General features: G+C 37.2%; 4 protein-coding genes and 1 long non-coding RNA gene across 8 annotated transcripts; 2 read left to right on the forward strand and 3 right to left on the reverse strand.

Annotated features, from left to right (window-relative positions):
- Positions 1 to 214: 214 nt before the first annotated feature.
- LOC116297857 (uncharacterized) lies at positions 215 to 3,266 on the reverse strand. Its single transcript, XM_031706172.2, has 4 exons — positions 2,933 to 3,266; positions 2,250 to 2,367; positions 1,793 to 1,988; positions 215 to 354 (listed from the first exon to the last, which is right to left on the reverse strand). The coding sequence occupies exons 1-4, from the start codon at positions 3,072 to 3,074 to the stop codon at positions 286 to 288; spliced, it is 525 nt and encodes a 174-aa protein (XP_031562032.1). The 5' UTR covers positions 3,075 to 3,266; the 3' UTR covers positions 215 to 285.
- LOC116297819 (uncharacterized) lies at positions 2,944 to 12,811 on the reverse strand. Of its 3 annotated transcripts, XM_089033596.1 has the most exons (4): positions 11,746 to 12,811; positions 10,307 to 11,581; positions 3,519 to 3,552; positions 2,944 to 3,026 (listed from the first exon to the last, which is right to left on the reverse strand). In XM_089033596.1, exons 1-2 carry the CDS (start codon positions 12,525 to 12,527, stop codon positions 10,981 to 10,983), a joined length of 1,383 nt encoding a protein of 460 aa, XP_088889722.1. In that variant the 5' UTR covers positions 12,528 to 12,811; the 3' UTR covers positions 2,944 to 3,026; positions 3,519 to 3,552; positions 10,307 to 10,980. The 3 variants fall into 3 exon arrangements, with proteins under 3 accessions (XP_088889722.1, XP_088889723.1, XP_088889724.1); XM_089033597.1 differs by lacking the exons at positions 2,944 to 3,026; positions 3,519 to 3,552 and adding an exon at positions 4,488 to 5,789; XM_089033598.1 differs by lacking the exons at positions 2,944 to 3,026; positions 3,519 to 3,552 and adding an exon at positions 9,461 to 9,565.
- LOC116297856 (ribonuclease P protein subunit p29) lies at positions 3,245 to 8,718 on the forward strand. Of its 2 annotated transcripts, XM_089033600.1 has the most exons (8): positions 3,245 to 3,354; positions 3,532 to 3,593; positions 4,274 to 4,491; positions 5,928 to 6,002; positions 6,708 to 6,769; positions 7,392 to 7,493; positions 7,842 to 7,955; positions 8,223 to 8,353. In XM_089033600.1, exons 1-7 carry the CDS (start codon positions 3,327 to 3,329, stop codon positions 7,919 to 7,921), a joined length of 627 nt encoding a protein of 208 aa, XP_088889726.1. In that variant the 5' UTR covers positions 3,245 to 3,326; the 3' UTR covers positions 7,922 to 7,955; positions 8,223 to 8,353. The 2 variants fall into 2 exon arrangements, with proteins under 2 accessions (XP_088889726.1, XP_031562031.1); XM_031706171.2 differs by lacking the exon at positions 7,842 to 7,955 and having other exon boundaries at positions 8,223 to 8,718.
- On the forward strand, positions 9,608 to 10,383 carry LOC148909425 (uncharacterized). Its single transcript, XR_016120373.1, has 2 exons — positions 9,608 to 9,860; positions 10,275 to 10,383. It is a non-coding gene; the product is annotated as an uncharacterized LOC148909425 (long non-coding RNA).
- A 2,663-nt stretch (positions 12,812 to 15,474) lies between the features above and the next one.
- LOC148909426 (uncharacterized) lies at positions 15,475 to 18,400 on the reverse strand. The gene is made up of 2 exons (XM_089033595.1): positions 17,359 to 18,400; positions 15,475 to 17,194 (listed from the first exon to the last, which is right to left on the reverse strand). The coding sequence occupies exons 1-2, from the start codon at positions 18,138 to 18,140 to the stop codon at positions 16,591 to 16,593; spliced, it is 1,386 nt and encodes a 461-aa protein (XP_088889721.1). The 5' UTR covers positions 18,141 to 18,400; the 3' UTR covers positions 15,475 to 16,590.
- Between the last annotated feature and the right edge of the window lie 945 nt (positions 18,401 to 19,345).

A 19,345-nucleotide genomic window follows, 5' to 3' on the forward strand; every position in this document is an offset into this window, starting at 1 on the left:
CTCAGATAAATTATTTTACTATTAAGAGAGGACACGTTGTTTCAAATTGGACAACATTACACCTAAGCTAAAGAGGTACTTATGTTGCCGTAAGCCACGATTAGGGGACACAAAAACTCACCTGTGTACAAGTTGGAATGAAACAGCGTTTGAAAGGTAGGTTGCCTTGACCGTCAAAAAGCTTTCATTTTAGACCAATCAAAGCTCACGAAAATAATCACGGAGGCCTTTTTAATGTTATTTTTTTACAAAATCTTTTCTAATATTATTGAATTTATTTACTAATTATTGTCGCTTCGGAGATTTTATTTTGGGTGAATACTTCCGAGGCGAGCTTCTACTTCTCAGTGTATCCTACGAGAAAAAAGCAAATGTTTCGCACTGAAATTGTCGAAAAACTAAATTTTGGTAAAGAGAAAGCAGATTTTTCAAGAGTAGAACGTATAAGGCCATTACGGATGCAAGTAGAGAGGGTGCCAACGAGGGTACCCAATCGCCAGTTAACTACTAATCTTTTGGCTGAATGTCAGCTTAATAATATAATAATATAATTTATTTATATAGCGCTCATCTCCAAAATTGTCCAAGGCGCTTCACAAAAAATTACAATAGAATATTTACAATAGTTACAAAATGCTTACCTATTGATTATGAATAAAATGTAAATATTTAAAAGATAAAACTAATTAATAATTGCAATATATAAAACAAATCTAAGTCACGTAGTCTTTAAATATACTCCTTATTATTAAGAAAAAGAGAAAATAAATGTGTCTTAAGTCTATTTTTAAAACTAGCAACTGTTGAACTTAAACGAATCTCTAAGGGAAGCCTATTCCACAGTCTTGGAGCAGAAAAGGAGAAGGATCTGAAACCATAAGTATTAAGCCTAGCTTTAGGCTCAACGAGGAGTTTATTAGAGACAGAGCGTAGAGAATAACTGGAGGAGCGATAGGTCAAAAGATCAGACAAATATGAAGGAGCAAGGCCATTCAAGGCCTTGTAAGTTAACAGCAGCAGCTTAAAAATGACTCGTAGTGAACAGGTAACCAGTGAAGATCAACCAGCACAGGAGTGATATGATCGAATTTCTTAGTGAAGGTGACAATACGAGCTGCAGAGTTCTGTATTCTTTGCAACCTCTCAACAAGATATTTAGGTAATCCATACAAGAGAGCATTGCAATAGTCAAGTTTAGAAGAAATAAAAGCATGAATAACTGTCTGAGCAGAATCAACGGTTAAATATTTACGAATAGCAGACAGATTCCTTAGGTGGAAGTAGGAGGATTTACAGATATTGCTAACTTGGAGTTCACCAGTCATACGGTCATCAAAAACCACTCCAAGATTAACAGCTGATAAACAAGGGACAATTATGTTAATGTAATATTACGAGCGCTGGCCATAATACTACTGTGAACTACTATTTTTTGGTCAATTGTCAGTAAACTACTAACCCCATTGGCACTCTCGGGTTATAGTATATTGTTAGTCAAGACTAATGGCCACAAATAAATTCTGGTTTCTTGGAAGTGATAGGCGGTCCAGACTTCTACTTCTCATTAATTTTAATGAAATCTTTGAGAAACACGCATCAGTAGATCTAGGAGCAATGAAAGGGGAGAGGGAGGGGTACACAATCGTTGCATGAAAATATCTAATAGCACTTAATCCACAGGCTTGCCTTTATTCTGCCAAATATACTACGCCCCACCCACCCCAACCCAAAGGAATCCTGGATCCGCCTCGGAAGACTACACAGAAAAACAAGGATAAAAACTTTTACTTACTTTTAATTTCTCCATATAAAGATCTTCAATATTTTCTCTTATGATCTGGTCGCCATTCAGCGGGGGCCGCCAGTCTTTGACCGGGTCTTCTAATATGACAGGTTGTTTTGGCTTCTTAGGATGAACGTATCTTTTGAATGCCTTTTTTTTCCTATTCTTCTTATGATATTCTTTTACTTTTTGGAAAGTAGCATAACTGTTGCAAATTTGCAATACAAGTACTGATCAATTAGAGCTTGATTTCTTATTACCTGCCACAGGGATAAGGGGGAATTTAACGCATACTTGAGCATTTCACTGATTAATTATGAGTACAACTCATTTAACTCTAAATCTTTCTTTGGGGAGGGGTGAAAGTGCTAAATCTAATAACGAGCGGATGATAAATTCCACGCCCTGACCCGTGGTCGGGCTGGGGGGATGGGTGGGTAGGGATTACGATTGACTAGTGCATTACCTGTCATCCTCAGGGTCCAGGCAGAAATCGTAAAAATGGTCCATGAACGCGTAGAAGACCAAGGTAAAGAAAAAAACCATCAAGACATGAGCGAGTATGCGGTACTTTTTGGGAACCACTATAATGAAAAGAAGCATATACTTCATGCATTAAAATGCGAGGCTGAGAAGGATTAAAAGTAAATGAAATGGAATGTTGTATTTGAAGAAAGAATTGTCAGGTCCACAAAAGATACATGCAATGCAGCTTGAATTTATATTTAAAGGGCAATAAAAAAACCCCTTCAAATTATGGAGGATATCCAAATGACTCCGTTGTAACGTTTGAACGGCTTGGAGTGGGATTTAGAAATGTTGCCAAGTTTTTTGTTGTTTTTTTTGTTTTTTTGTTGTTTTTGTTTTTTTGTTTTTTGTTTTTTTTTGTTTTTGTTTTGTTTTTGAAGGGACTGAGGAAAATTAATTTTAATAACCCAAAAAAAAATCCTCGTAACTCAAGCAAGAAAACCGATAGCTAAGAAAAAAAGGAAAAGAAAAGAAAAGGAAAGGAAAGAAAAAAAAAAAGGGAAAAAGAAAGAAAAGGGCGCTAATGTCTTTTGTTATTTTCGTTCCACGCAGAAAAAAATCAACAAAAACAGAAAAGAAGATTAGAATTATTATAAGCATGAAAAGACTGACAGAACTCACCAGAACACACTATGCCATAGAGATTATGTGTTTCTCGACCATCATAGGTAAATGTTGTATGCCAGTAATAGACTATGATGATAGCTAAGCAAACCTGGAGTAAGCAATGTGTACAAGATATATAGAACCAAAAAGACCGCATATTTTTATTATGTACTTTCAATTCTTTCCGATCACTGAATATGATATAACGGACAAAATCGTCAAAGCTAAGCTTGGTTTGAAATTAGATCATTTTCGCGCGCGCATTACGAACGTTTCGTGATCGCAACATGGCTTTAGAAGTGAAACCGCTGACACAAGGGGACTGAGGAATAAAGAAATTCAAAATGGCGGACGATTGTGCAGTTTAAAGTTGTTAACTCGTAAGGTTTGATAGAATCGAACCTGGAGAATGGAGAAATTACAAGATACTGCTGACCGTAAGTTAATAAAGTAATGATATTTTGCCAAATCGTAACAAACCACTAGTTATTGTAGACCATCTTTTGGGAGTCTTAAAAGTTGTAAAAAATATCCCTCGTTTCACCATGTGAATAATATAAACAGCTTACATGTTTACTGCGTCGCTAAGAAATGTACTTACTCTGCTTGTATAGGTTCTCTGTACTGTGATCTTCCTTATAATATCAAACATGACAAAGAAAGACTTGGACTTCAGGTAGGGAATTCACTGGTCATGATTTATGGGTTGGAGGGGGGGGGGGGGGGGGGGGGCAATGTCATTTTGATAGCCCCCCTTTACACTTCCAATATTTATGTTTGCCACCCCCTTCCCTGAATTGCAAAGTATTAAATAAGCATGAAATATAATAATCTCCCATTTATTTGGAAGGCTCGATTAAACAGAGCAATTTTCTCTGCAACTTTTCTCACAACAGCATTGCAATGCAAATTGCAAGAGTGTTTACACAGTGTAACAGAGACGCAATAGTTGCCAAAAGTAGAATCAAATTCTAGTCTCTAGTCTCACAATATTTTTTTCAAATTTTGCTGTAGGTTATATTACATGCTGTAATGCTCGATGCCACTCGTGTTGCAATGCAATTGCAAGACAAGTTGCAGAGAAAATTATTGCTGCATGCAATCATGCCTTAAAGTGTTGTGTGAAATAATTTCTCCTCCCTTTCCCCTTTTCTTATTTTTTATTTTATTTATTTATTATTTTCATTCCAAATATATTGTAAATCCCATGAGAAGTGCATTTGGGCATATTGGAAAATGTGCTATATAAATAAAATTATTATTATTATTATTATTATTATTATTATTATTTTCAAAATCCACTTAATTATTTCATCCCATAAATAATAAACACTTCCTTGTTTTCATGCTCCACAGCCTCTAAACTGTTCTGCTAAAGATTACGTTGAGTCGTTTCTCGAACAATCTATCCAGAGAAATGGCATTAACAGTACCATTAATGAGACACTACGTCGGAAACCTCTCATGCTTGACAGTGTAAAAAGACACAAAACAAAACAGAAGAAAACTAAAAGCATGTCATCAAAGGAGAAAAGAGAAAAAAAGATATATGAACTGGCCCCTGGAAATCACAAGTAAATAAACCTCTTTAGCTTTGGTGTCATGTTTTCGTATTTTAGACCACGTGTCATTCTCTAGAGTATCTTTGCACATTGCACATTATAATAAACACATAAGTGACATAAGTGGACCAAATACTTGGACATAATGTTTTCCTACTTCAGGCCTTGTGTCAATTTCTTGAGAATAAGATTCTTTGTTCAGTTGTATACATAGTCATGTGTCTTCTCATGTGCAACCATTACCGCCATTTGCATTACTACGTGGCCACCCCAGACACAAATCGAGTTGTGTAGTTTGCTATAGACTACCGTCAATTATTCATGTTGATGCCATTTATGCACGTTTGGATCAGTGAGTTGGCTTTCCTATCAAACTTTCTCAGTCAGATATCATGAAGGAAAGTACCAAAAGCAATTGCAAAGAGTTTGAGTACATCCAAGTAGAATGAGGTGTTTCATTGACGGCAGTCTATTGCAAACAGGGTGTGGGGTGGCTGCGTAGTAATGCAAACAGCAGTAAACAAAGAGGTGATACTCTAGGGAATGTGGTCCAAAATTGGAAAACAATATATCCAAGCTATAAAGGTATGCTATTAAAGTGACCAAGTTGTTGTACAACTATTATAATATAATAAAAAATAAGTAAAAGTAAGTTTGATAATTTATGAACCCCATAAGTTAAGTTAAATGGGATTTAACAGTTATCCCACAGTCTAAGTAGCAAGTCCTTTTCCACTGAATCTGGAATTTATAAATGTTAATTATTTTTGTGGAAGGAAAAAGAGAGAACCCAGTTAAAAAACAAGACACAAAGGAAAAAACCATCAAGCAACTTTTACTCGTGTACAACACCAAGTTCAGAAATCAATCTTGATTATTTTGTATTGTGAAATCAGTCCTTCAAAAACTCATTAATAATTAATGAGCATTTGAACCAATTGGAGTGACCATACACGTCACGTGCATGGACCTTTAAACCCCATAAAGTCCTCTTCCTTAGTATTCTTTATATAAATAATAATGAATACTAATGAGGATGAGACTTTATATAAAGTCTCATCTTTATTAGCATTCTTTATATAAAGAATACTAATATGGACAACCTTATCAGAATAAAGGTGCATCCAAGTTTAGATGAAGACTTAGAGCCTCATCAAGGTCAGTCTCATGTACGATCATCGAAAACCCATAAATTATCGTTGTCTAGTGCCCCTGTCTTGAGTTCGGCATGTTGTCTTCAACTTGTGGGAGCCTTTTTTGCACTTACTGCGCATGGCAGTGATGTACAAACCTCACTGCGCATGACATTGCTGTACAAACGATTATCAAAGTATGAAAGTCAATGTTTGCGAGGTATAAACAGTATATACAGCATAGTGTACATGTAGTTTCATTTTGACAATGGTGGAGCTTATTTTTTCTTTGTATTTTATTTTAAATCACACCAGGTATGAGATGTACCTTCCACTGCATAGGTTATGGTCAGAATACATGCAACAAGTATTAAATCTTCAAGAAAACAGGTACTGGAGATACAGTGTTGTTGTCTTTCACATCATTCATTTATTAATTCTGCAAACTGTGTTTGTATTATTTTCCCTTTGTGGATGTCACTCCTACTGTAAGTAATATATACAGTATGAGTGGCCGCGTTGTATATGATATATAAACTCGAGTTGTAGCTGAGAGTTTATATATCATATACAACACAGACGTGTAAATTGTATTTTATGCAAATGAACTTGATTCTGTACCAGAATTATAAAACTCTACACGGTCATTATTTCTATTGTGTTTTCCTCATGCATTATTAATGAGTTTGTTAAGAATAATAAATATTATAATGATTAAACTTATTTAGAGAGAGTGAAATGTGACAGCCATCGCAACTGACAAACAAACTTGTGGCCCTCTATTTTTAACCTCTCTGTATGAGACAGGAGTGCCATTTTACATGGTTATCTGAGCTACAGCAAGTCTTACCATTTGCAGATATTTTTAGAGCAGACACCTTCTACTGAGATATTTTAAATACTCTGTGTGTTGGTTCAGCCAAGGCTTGAACTCACAACCTCCCACACAACAGGCCGGCACTAGTCCAAACAACGGAGTCAATAGGGAGTCAGCTTTTCCTCTTTTTGTGAGACTCACCTGTTCCTTGTTTGATTCAACTTGCTAACTTACCCTTCAGGTTCTTTTATTTAGTCATTTCTTACATTCTTTTGTAGTAAACTCAAGGTCGTTACTCCAAAAATGTTGAAGGCTGACTATCATGGGTGCTTGATAACAGGTGAGTCTGCTTTCTTCATTTAATCATGTCATTATTTGTAAAGATTTTCATTAGTTTGAGGGCAAGCCATGTGAAAATTGTTTTTCTCTTAAGATTAAAAATTGATGGTTTCTTTAATGAATGAGTTATACAATATAGCGAAGTGAGTTTGTATCTATAGTTTCTATTGAGGTTTTTAAGTGTGATGTCACACTATTGAAACATTTAGTTTTTCCTTTTACCACAAAAAGAGTTTACAATAAAATTGTCTATATACAGTATTAGTAAAATAATTATCAGTTAATTGAAGATTATCGATAATCCAGAGAATGTATTTTGCATGCCAACATACATTTCTTTGTAAAAGTTAATGTTTTAAAAAAATCATATCAGATTCTTTAATAGTGTACTTGCTATCTTCAAGAAACTTTTCAGTTGTACTAATATCTGTATGATAAAGTTATATATCAACTACTTTCTCGAATCAAATTTCTCTACAGCTTGATGTCACCTGAAAATCCTCAATAGCAGCTATATAAGCATAGATTAGATACAGCAGTAGTTGATATAATTGAGAAAAAGTCAACATCTCTTTGTTATTGACTTGTTTGCTGTTACTGAAATAATTCAATTCAAAAATTAGTTTGCAGATCTAAATGTCCATCATATGTTGGAAAAACTGGCATTGTGTTACAAGAAACAAAAAATGTCTTCAAAATCATTGCTAAGGACAATAAACTTAAAGGTGATTATATATTTTCACGTTTTGTTTGGGAGTACACGTATTTCCAGTATAGTTTAATAATATGTAAAATTAAGTAATTGCTGCATAATTCAGTGCTTTTTATGTTTCTGTGAGCTGGACAACTTTAAGACATCTAAGGTTTTGACTTTCATCAATCAAAACATGCCATGTCTGAAGTCCTCTGGTTCACACAAACATGATGAGAAGCTGTCTAAAAATCTAACAAAACTAATTGGCTGTTGCCCTGCTTTCAGACTTAATATATTTGAATACAGCAAATACAGATTTATGTCTTTTTACTGGGCAACAAACCTCTTTACCTTGGTGGTAATGTTTATTCCATTTCAGACTACATCTCATTCCCTAGAGTACAATTTCTTTATTTAGTGGTTGTACATGAGAAGACTCATGGATATGGATACAACTGAACAAAAAATCTTATTCTCAAGAGAATGACACATGGTATGAAAAGTGAAGTCATTATGCCCAAATAAAGAGGTCTATTTGAGCTCATTCAGGGCTTAAAATAATGGTCAGTCATCAGACAATGTTGGGCAAGAATTTTAACTTGTCCAGTCAAACTTGCTTTGCTGGTCATTTTGACCAGAAATGTTTAGTCAGAAACGAGGTGAAACTTAGCCAAGACTGATTTTGTCTGTGATCATTACTGGCAACGGACCAACCATTATTTTAAGCCCTGCTCATCTAAGTAATGTTCTTATCTTTCAGTTATTCCAAAGGCTAACAGTGTCTTTTCTTTTGAGCTGAATGGTTTTACATTCAAGATTTATGGCAACCACTTCCGGTTCCGTGCAAGTGAGAGATCAGTTAGGAAATTTAAGTCCAAGCCAACACTGGACTTGTGACATTACTTATCGTAAAATCTATATTTCAATGTAGATTACAGCTATTTTCATATTTATATAATTAGAGCAATTTCCAGACATCATCTTCCTGGCTTGTTTCAGTCAGGCAACTATCAATTTGATAGACCAAGGATAGACGGAAGCCAAAGCACCCATAAAGCTTGTCATATCTGGACATGCTAACTACAAAAACACTGAAAATGCTAGATATATATTATCAACGTTGACACTTAATTAAAACACTCATTAATAATTCATAAGTTTATGGTCCAATTGGAGCCATCATACACGTCACATGCATGAACCTTTATACCCGATAAAGTCCTCTTCTTTAGTATTCAAGTGATTTTATATAAAGACACGTGTCTTTATATAAAGACACATGTGATCTTTATATAAAGACACGTGTCTTTATATAAAGACACATGTGATCTTTATATAAAGACCACTCGAATACTATGAGGATGACTTCATCAGGGATGAAGTATGCATCCAAGTTTAGATGAAGACATAGAGCTTCATCAAGCTCATAGTCAACCCTAATGATCTTTGACTAACGTGTCTATCTTTGCCTTGGCACGCAATATCCAACGTGTGGGAGCTTCTATTGAATCTGCTTGCGCATACCCGTGACATCAAATCTCTATCGAAGTATAAAAATCCATGTTCGTGATGTGTATGGTGGCTCCAGTTGAACCAAAATCTCATAAATTGTTCATGAGTGTTTTAAGCAGTTCAAAAAACTCGTAGATCGTGTTTTATCAGGTATAAAAGCATGAGGCTACGCCTCGTGCTTTCATACCTGATAAAACACTCCTACTCGTTTTTTAAACACTACATTAAAAAAAGACTTAATTAATAATATGGCTAATTTTTTCTATATATTTCAATTTACTGGTAGATAATATACAATTATTAAATGGGGTTACATTTTGTAAAGTAATAAAGATTGCATAATAACAGCAGTTGATATATTGAAGTATAGATTCTTTCCAAGTTCCGATCACTGTGTAGATCCTCTGCATAAATGTAATTATCATATACAGAAGAATTATCATATACCTCACAATGGTGCAAGTGTAACCGGCGGCAAGGCGCTCAGCTATGAATCAGATTGCAAGTGGTTTTGACAAAAGAATTTATTGAAAAATTCACACAACTTTACAATACATGGGAAAAAAACGGGAACGAGATTACAGGATATCTCTAATGAAAACAAGAAAAATATTTACGATGAGATAAAATAAATTTGTAGCTTATCTAAATAGCTAAAAAGTTATGAATAAAATACAGTTTTGCTAGATATAACTAGAAACGGAAATACGTAAATTACGTCACAGGTAATTTGAATATTGCATACTGATTAGCAGTGTTTACAATACGCGAGTGAAAATTACTAGGTTGCAAAGTTTAATGTACAAGTCGGTAAACCGTTTAAAATGAACTAAACCAATGGAAAAAGCAATAGGAAAAATTGACTAGAGGTTAACTATGGCTTTAGGTAAGTATTTTAACCTTTGTTTATGACAAACTAAGAATTACACGGTTTACTGAACACGCGGTCGCGACAATGACCTTGAGTGTAGAGTTTAAGTAGCGAACAAATTAAAGGTTGGAAAGAAAAGGTCTTTTATCCCGCAGTTAAGGCTATTTATCGTAGTAAAAAGGTTAAACAAGCGAGTAAGGCGGTAGCGATCCTATAGTAAACGTTTTAAAGAGTTTAAAAGACAAGATACACTCAGCGTGATTACTAAATTACTACTGCGTGAATAACTTTGTACTAAATTACGCGCTAATGCGACTAGCATTACTACAACATGAAACGAATGCTTAACAAATATATAGATAATCTAAGCTATAAAATATAACGACTAGTTAACGATATTAACATAGATTTGTCCTAAATCTATCCTAGGTATACGTGTAAACGGCTGCAAAGATTCATACCTTTACATCGTAGAGAATTCCTTGTCTTGATATGTGCAACGTCTTCAAGAACTTTTACTACACTGATTTAAGCTTAGTTTGGGCCTACTTTTATGGGAAAACCTGCATTCTTAAGACCTTACACATCCTACGCAATGTTGCACGCCCTAGGCGCAAACAGGATGTCCCAAACACGAACTTACGTAAACAAGCGCCAAACCTAGGCATGACTCACTGTAATGTAATTACGTACGGAAATTATTTCTTGCTTACGCATTTTCCACGCAAACAGTTAACTAAAGAATTACATTCCTATGTGTACACGAGGCATTCCTAATTAAAAATATAGATTTATGACTAAATAATTACTGTCCAAAATAGTGTCTTTTGACTCTGTCACACAAGCATAGGTAGCCCAAGCTAGGTTCCTGTGCCTGTGTGATGTTATATTATAAGAAAATATAACACAACAAGAACCTAGCTTGGGCTACCTGTGGTGCAATACAACAATGGGGACCATTTTCATCTTTTGTTTCTCGTATCCAGATGAGAATTAAGATATTATTGGCAATATCTTTGAAGTACATTTCTGCAAAGGATCTATACTGTATTACAAGAATACATCCCAAGGTTTTCTGTTGTTTTTTTCCTGTCCTCCGTACTATGGAAGACCACTACATAAGATTAAAAAAAGCTTAAATGTAAGATTCTGGGTTATCTAGTCCAAGTGTACAATGACACATCTTACAAATTGTAGCTCCTTTTTCATTTGCATATGTGCAGCTATGACACTTTCTGCCATTTTTTGGCAAGGCAACCTGATTCACTCCTCTTGAAGTTGCACATACAGCACAGATTCTGTTTCTTGAGGAATTCAAAAACGTGCAACGCTCACATGTCCACGATGAGCTCGAGTCTTTATCTGTTGGTTTGTTTGTACTTGGAGATTGTTCATTTATATTCTCAAACTGATGATCTCTCTTTGTTGGTGGACAAAGATCTTGTGTATAAACATGTTTGCATTTATCACATATTGTTTTAAGGCAGGTTTTACAAATAAGGTTAGCAGCTAGCGCACAGAAGTCACAATAATTCTCCCCAGTGACAAAGGGAACTAGGTTTAGCTTCAGGTGCTTTGAAGGTTCGCTCATTACCAGCTCTGACTTGTTTGCTGCAATGTCCCTTACTTGGCTTCTTGTGGTCATAGTACTCTGGGTTTTAGAAGGCGTTTTAGAAGCCCCTCGTAAAGATTCGCTCATCATGTCTGACTTGCTCTCTGTAGTTGCCCTCGCTTGGCTTGGACAAATAAGACGCAAAAGTTACGAAAGTGTGCTGCTGCTTAGTACTTAATAGCATTGATACAAGGGAATAGATAGATATGTAAAAGGAAGTTGTAGTGCTAAAAAAAACTATAATTAAACTGATTACAGTAATAATAATATTTCTTCATTCATACTTACAGAATCGAGTCATCCCCAAGGGCTGCTTTGTTGCTTGCGGAAGTAAATAATTTTCCAAAAGTTTCATCTTTAAGTATGCCGCGGATATTAGCTTCTGCATTCATTTTAAACTCAAGATCTTCGAGTGTGGACGTATCTCGATTTAGATCTAATTCAGTGATCTTCTCAATTTGTTCTTTAAGAGCTTTTGCAGCATTTATTGTCTTCGTAGGATCAGGCCACCTTTGTTTTAGAATCGTTTCTGCTTCTTGTACACATTTTGACGCACTTGAATGTAGTTTGTCCAAGTCACTCTTCTCTCCGTCGATGGTCTCACACTTTCTACCATAAAATTCCTCAACTTCTCGACAGAGGTTTGCTTCCTGATTCCTTATAACATTGACTAACTTGTCAGCTTTTTCCTGGATCTCCTTTAAAACCCTCAAAGGCTTGTCAAGGTCTGAGATTTTTTTCGCCAACAGTTCAACCATTGGTTTCTCTGTTAAAAGAGACTCTTGGATCTCGATTCTCGCTTTCCTTGCCAGAGTGGCTTCTACGACTCGAATTATGGCTGCATTGGTAGGCAGACATCTCACACCTCCTTTAGGAATCGGTGTGGGTTTTCTACAGACTGGACAAACGATGTCTATTAAGTTTTTGTTTCTAGACATCAGTTCCAAACATTGTCTACAGACATTATGAGAACATAGTAACATCTTGGGTTCCTTCAACTCCTCCAGACAGATAGCACAGGTAACCTCTTCGCTGATAGAACGTGCAAATTCATCAAAAGAATTGGCCATACTGACTTTAGGGGATTTTAAAGGAATATTATAAAGCACGGTCGGTAAAATGAATCTAGTTCGAAGTAGATATGAAATAGCGGTTCTGCATCAGGATCATCCGTATTTTCCACTCGGTTGCCTTCGGATCTTGGATTTCGGATTCCGGATTTTTCAGAGTTAGAAGTTGGTACAGACCCTTTTAATAAATTATGGCAGACCTCACACATTGCAAGAACTCCGTCGTTCGGGAGTGGCAGCTGCGAGCAAAACCTTCTTCTGGGGTTCAGGGCAATGGACTAGGAGATGCAAATAACCAAAATTATCACGAAATAATTGACTGTTTATGGATTTATATCAGCCTAGATGATAGCCAATAACCAGTAGCATGATATCTGATAGCCAATAACTGATAGCCGATAGCCGATCGACCTCTCATCGACCCCACATCGACCCCACATCGAACCTACATCGTCCTCGCACCGACCCGACATCGACCAAAACACATTAGCCGATAGCCGATAGCTTGATAGCTGCTGATAGCCGATAGCCTAATAGTGATTTGATTAAGCTAGCTTTTAAGTACCTCTGCTGCCTCTTTTTAACATCATTTCCAAGTAGACTAGAGATTGCTCGTACGTATCCTTTGTGTCTGAAATCAGTACAAAACTTGTCATCTCATTTAAGTAGAGTTCACAAAATGAATGGTCCAGAACGCACATATTGGTTTCAAAGTGCTTCGCTCATACTTTACGAATCAAGACCTGATCATGAAAAGGCGCCAACACCATCAGCATCACCACTAACAACTCCCAGTCCTCTCGCCAGTATGGTAACTCCGCAAAACCTACCCTCGACCACCAGCGACAGTGGTTATGCTACACCTAAGACAATTAACCAGGGCGATTAACCTCAAAACTTAGGACCCCTATTTTCGAGCCCAGTAGAGCAACAGCTTCAACTTTGGCCGAGTCTCAGTCTACTCCATTTAAAACTACTTTTGATCCCCCTCTCCTACTACATCCTTCAGCACTGTCAAAGCACAGACTCTGCCACCCCACCTGCCTTCTTACCTACACCTCCACCAAGTACAGAAAAACCAGACAAGTGGATTAGTTATCAAGATGCTCATAAATACAAAGATGTAGTCTTAAAGCTTCCACGACGTTCAGAGCGACTGCCCAAGTGAGAAAAATTCTAAGCAGTAACTGAGATCAAAATTAATAACCAAACTGTAAACCAATAAGGTTGTACTGTCGTGACTGAAATATGCAAAATAAAAAAACTTGAGTGAAAAACACTTGTGGTGTATATCTACATCAAAATCCTTGATAGTATAGTGGTTAGTATTCCCGCCTGTCACGCGGGAGACCGGGGGATGCAATTCCCCTTCAAGAAGTTCACAATTTTGGATGATTTATAAAACTTTGGAGTATAACTAAAATACCGTCAAATATTTCTCACAAAGAAGAGATTGAAATAAATATGATATAATCAAATTTCCTGATGCATCAAGCTTACTCATTATTTGCATATCGCAGCGACAGTTGCACCGAGGCGTATCCAACTACGCAGACGAGAAGATAATGAGAACAGAAAAACGCTTAGAAAATAAAAATAACATCATCATCCTTATTATCTATGACGTGATCTCTCAATCTAAAAATAGAATATGATTTCAAAACGCCTATGAATCCGAAATCCAAGATCCGAAGGCAATCGAATGGAAAATCCGGCCGAAATGAAGTCATCCGGCCGAATCCGCAGGAGGCTCAAAAGTACCCCCTAGAAAGTACCCACGTTTGGCTCCGGAGCTCATGATGTAGAACGCCCCCTCCCCCTACGGGCCCGTGGGAGCCCGATGCAGAACTGGTACTTTCATACTACTGTTCGACTTACTGATTTGGAGAATAAAGCAAACTATAAGGAGGTTACGCCTACTTTGTCCGCTACGAATTTGCGTCAGCTATTTAGATCCGAAAACTTCCAGGTTCAAATTACATTGTCGGTCTGTAAAGACCAGTCTTTATTTATTTTCATGATAGGGAATTATTTGTCTGAATCTCTAGGGGTTGCAGGTGGTGGAAAAATATTTCTATAACTTATGGGACTTTACTATTCTAGAAGGAATATCCCGTCGCATGTTGGTTTTGACATTAGTGGGACTCCCGCAGTGACGCATTTCCAGGTCAAGATTTGTGACCCCTTTGATTTTGATTCGTCCTTAAAATGGATGGACTTTGATTTATCATAGATGATATAAAATATTGTTCAATTTTAATATTACGTGAACTGCCCATGACCCATTACGTTGCTCTCTCTCCCTCCTCCCCGAAGATAGATCTTTCTAGTCAAACGAATTTCTATATAATCTTTACCCGAGGTATCCAAGGATTTCCGCATCAGTCCTTGTTATCCATGATTTCTGCATTTCCTCCATAAAATTGGGTGCAACTGCCATGTTCCTCTAGTGTTCGAATTTATTAGCCGACTGCTGCAGTTGCATGCATGCCGTGAAATTTCCCATTCTTCTCCACGTGTAATTTTATGCATTTCTAACATTTAAAAAAATTGCTGTCTTTTATAGATAGCTATACGAAGTTGAATGAGAAGTTGTTGCAAAAACCTCAAATGAGTGTTGTTTTTACTCTCGCAAAAGCCCCATTCTGCGCATGCATTTAGTCCACTTTAATTTACCCTGCCTCGACGATACGGCGGCCATTTCGGATTGCAAGGCATTGTGGGGCGTCTATGGGACAAAATAAAGCTTTGTTACAGTAGTGAACCACAAGATTAGGAAGTCACATCGATCACATTTACCCATAAAAATAGAACAAACACACGAAGGAAGAAAGTCTATATATTTTCCTTCATTTTTGTTTTGCCCCCTGGAAAGATCGTCACCGCGTCGTCGATCAAGTAGTCCATTGAATTGCGCGCTGCAATTGCATATCGTTTAACAACATAACACATTGATCCCATGTTTAATATCAGCAATAAAATGAAAATGAAGTTTTCTATAATTTTAAAGCTACCAAGTTGATTGCCTAAAAATACACTATAGTTTATGCACTAATTCTAGGCACTGTGAGATATGATTTTATTGGTTACGCAAACTGAGCTATATTATATAAGGCCAAGCTCACTTTCATAAAGCCTGGTTGACACTAGCGTCGTGATTGAATCGAAAGCAACATACCGCGCAGACTCAGTAGTGTACGTACTGCTCATTAACAGTGCTTGTCTTTTTCAACACCTAGGTGATAGATGCAATACTGAGTCTGCGTATGTTGCTTACGATTCCGATTCCGAAGCAAGTGTAAACCAGGCTTTACCAAGGGGATGTAGTATGTACAAAGTATATAGCTTCCCCAGTGGTCAGTACTAGTTATGAACTTTGACAAACGGTATTTTATTATTTAGTCACTCTTTCCTTATAGCAAACCATGTTAAAAGAACTGTCTAGCCTCTTCTCGTCATGAGAACATTTTCCTTGATTGCGTGTTGCACGGTTCAGGAAAGCTGGTGATGAGCATAGGGCATAGGTTTTTCCCACGATTCGGCATGCGCAAAGAAAAGCGAGATCTCTTTGAAGTTTTCAATGTACCTTTTTTGAAAAAGCTGTGAAAGTTTATTACCAGACTACCTTAGAACGATGGGATAGCGAATCAATGGCTTCAAACTGCGAGTTTAAAAGTTTATGAAATCACTCCAATGAATAATGACCTGCCTTCTCGCTATAATCATAAGACAAGTTTTTGAACATTGATTCAAAATTTAAACAACTAATCTATTTTATAGGATAATCTATGGATTTGTTACATAGGAATATCCCAGGGCAAATCAATAGGGTGCTATTGGCACGATTATAAGTCTTAAATGATCAAAAGTCATGCATGTGTATACTTGATATTGGCTAAAATATCTATCATAAGGAGCATAATTAGAAAATGATCTTCTCGTTTTGCAGAATATACTCGTCCAGGGATAAATTTCTTTCGTTTTCTGTTTTTTTATTTGTTTTGTTTTTCCTTTCTTCTGTCCTCTGCACCAAGGAAGACCACTACAAAAGGTTTTTAAACACTCAAATGTAAGATTCTGGGTTATCTAGTCCAACTGTACAATGACACATCTTACAAATCGTAGCTCCTTCTTCATTTGCATATGTGCAGCTATGACACTTTCTGCTGCCACTTTTTGGCAAGTCAACCTGATTCACTCCTCTTGAAGTTGCACATACAGCACAGATTCTGTTTCTTGAGGAATTCAAAAACGTGCAACGCTCACATGACCACGATGAGCTTGAGTCTTTATCTGCTGCTTTGTTTGTACTTGGAGATTGTTCATTTATATTCTCAAACTGATGATCTCTCTTTGTTGGTGGACAAAGATCTTGTGTATAAACATGTTTGCATTTATCACATATTGTTTTAAGGCAGGTTTTACAAATAAGGTTAGCAGCTAGCGCACAGAAGTCACAATAATTCTCCCCAGTGACAAAGGGAACTAGGTTTAGCTTCAGGTGCTTTGAAGGTTCGCTCATTACCAGCTCTGAATTGTTTGCTGCAATGTCCCTTACTTGGCTTCTTGTGGTCATAGTACTCTGGGTTTTAGAAGGCGTTTTAGAAGCCCCTCGTAAAGATTCGCTCATCATGTCTGACTTGCTCTCTGTAGTTGCCCTCGCTTGGCTTGGACAAATAAGACGCAAAAGTTACGAAAGTGTGCTGCTGCTTAGTACTTAATAGCATTGATACAAGGGAATAGATAGATATGTAAAAGGAAGTTGTAGTGCTAAAAAAAACTATAATTAAACTGATTACAGTAATAATAATATTTCTTCATTCATACTTACAGAATCGAGTCATCCCCAAGGGCTGCTTTGTTGCTTGCGGAAGTAAATAATTTTCCAAAAGTTTCATCTTTAAGTATGCCGCGGATATTAGCTTCTGCATTCATTTTAAACTCAAGATCTTCGAGTGTGGACGTATCTCGATTTAGATCTAATTCAGTGATCTTCTCAATTTGTTCTTTAAGAGCTTTTGCAGCATTTATTGTCTTCGTAGGATCAGGCCACCTTTGTTTTAGAATCGTTTCTGCTTCTTGTACACATTTTGACGCACTTGAATGTAGTTTGTCCAAGTCACTCTTCTCTCCGTCGATGGTCTCACACTTTCTACCATAAAATTCCTCAACTTCTCGACAGAGGTTTGCTTCCTGATTCCTTATAACATTGACTAACTTGTCAGCTTTTTCCTGGATCTCCTTTAAAACCCTCAAAGGCTTGTCAAGGTCTGAGATTTTTTTCGCCAACAGTTCAACCATTGGTTTCTCTGTTAAAAGAGACTCTTGGATCTCGATTCTCGCTTTCCTTGCCAGAGTGGCTTCTACGACTCGAATTATGGCTGCATTGGTAGGCAGACATCTCACACCTCCTTTAGGAATCGGTGTGGGTTTTCTACAGACTGGACAAACGATGTCTATTAAGTTTTTGTTTCTAGACATCAGTTCCAAACATTGTCTACAGACATTATGAGAACATAGTAACATCTTGGGTTCCTTCAACTCCTCCAGACAGATAGCACAGGTAACCTCTTCGCTGATAGAACGTGCAAATTCATCAAAAGAATTGGCCATACTGACTTTAGGGGATTTTAAAGGAATATTATAAAGCACGGTCGGTAAAATGAATCTAGTTCGAAGTAGATATGAAATAGCGGTTCTGCATCAGGATCATCCGTATTTTCCACTCGGTTGCCTTCGGATCTTGGATTTCGGATTCCGGATTTTTCAGAGTTAGAAGTTGGTACAGACCCTTTTAATAAATTATGGCAGACCTCACACATTGCAAGAACTCCGTCGTTCGGGAGTGGCAGCTGCGAGCAAAACCTTCTTCTGGGGTTCAGGGCAATGGACTAGGAGATGCAAATAACCAAAATTATCACGAAATAATTGACTGTTTATGGATTTATATCAGCCTAGATGATAGCCAATAACCAGTAGCATGATATCTGATAGCCAATAACTGATAGCCGATAGCCGATCGATCTCTCATCGACCCCACATCGACCCCACATCGAACCTACATCGTCCTCGCACCGACCCGACATCGACCAAAACACATTAGCCGATAGCCGATAGCTTGATAGCTGCTGATAGCCGATAGCCTAATAGTGATTTGATTAAGCTAGCTTTTAAGTACCTCTGCTGCCTCTTTTTAACATCATTTCCAAGTAGACTAGAGATTGCTCGTACGTATCCTTTGTGTCTGAAATCAGTACAAAACTTGTCATCTCATTTAAGTAGAGTTCACAAAATGAATGGTCCAGAACGCACATATTGGTTTCAAAGTGCTTCGCTCATACTTTACGAATCAAGACCTGATCATGAAAAGGCGCCAACACCATCAGCATCACCACTAACAACTCCCAGTCCTCTCGCCAGTATGGTAACTCCGCAAAACCTACCCTCGACCACCAGCGACAGTGGTTATGCTACACCTAAGACAATTAACCAGGGCGATTAACCTCAAAACTTAGGACCCCTATTTTCGAGCCCAGTAGAGCAACAGCTTCAACTTTGGCCGAGTCTCAGTCTACTCCATTTAAAACTACTTTTGATCCCCCTCTCCTACTACATCCTTCAGCACTGTCAAAGCACAGACTCTGCCACCCCACCTGCCTTCTTACCTACACCTCCACCAAGTACAGAAAAACCAGACAAGTGGATTAGTTATCAAGATGCTCATAAATACAAAGATGTAGTCTTAAAGCTTCCACGACGTTCAGAGCGACTGCCCAAGTGAGAAAAATTCTAAGCAGTAACTGAGATCAAAATTAATA

This window comes from Actinia tenebrosa, unplaced genomic scaffold, assembly GCF_029948245.1.
Source record: "Actinia tenebrosa isolate PJP-AT-01 unplaced genomic scaffold, QUT_ActTen_1.0 PGA_scaffold2__45_contigs__length_23673736, whole genome shotgun sequence".
In the NCBI taxonomy this organism is placed as follows: domain Eukaryota; kingdom Metazoa; phylum Cnidaria; class Anthozoa; order Actiniaria; family Actiniidae; genus Actinia; species Actinia tenebrosa.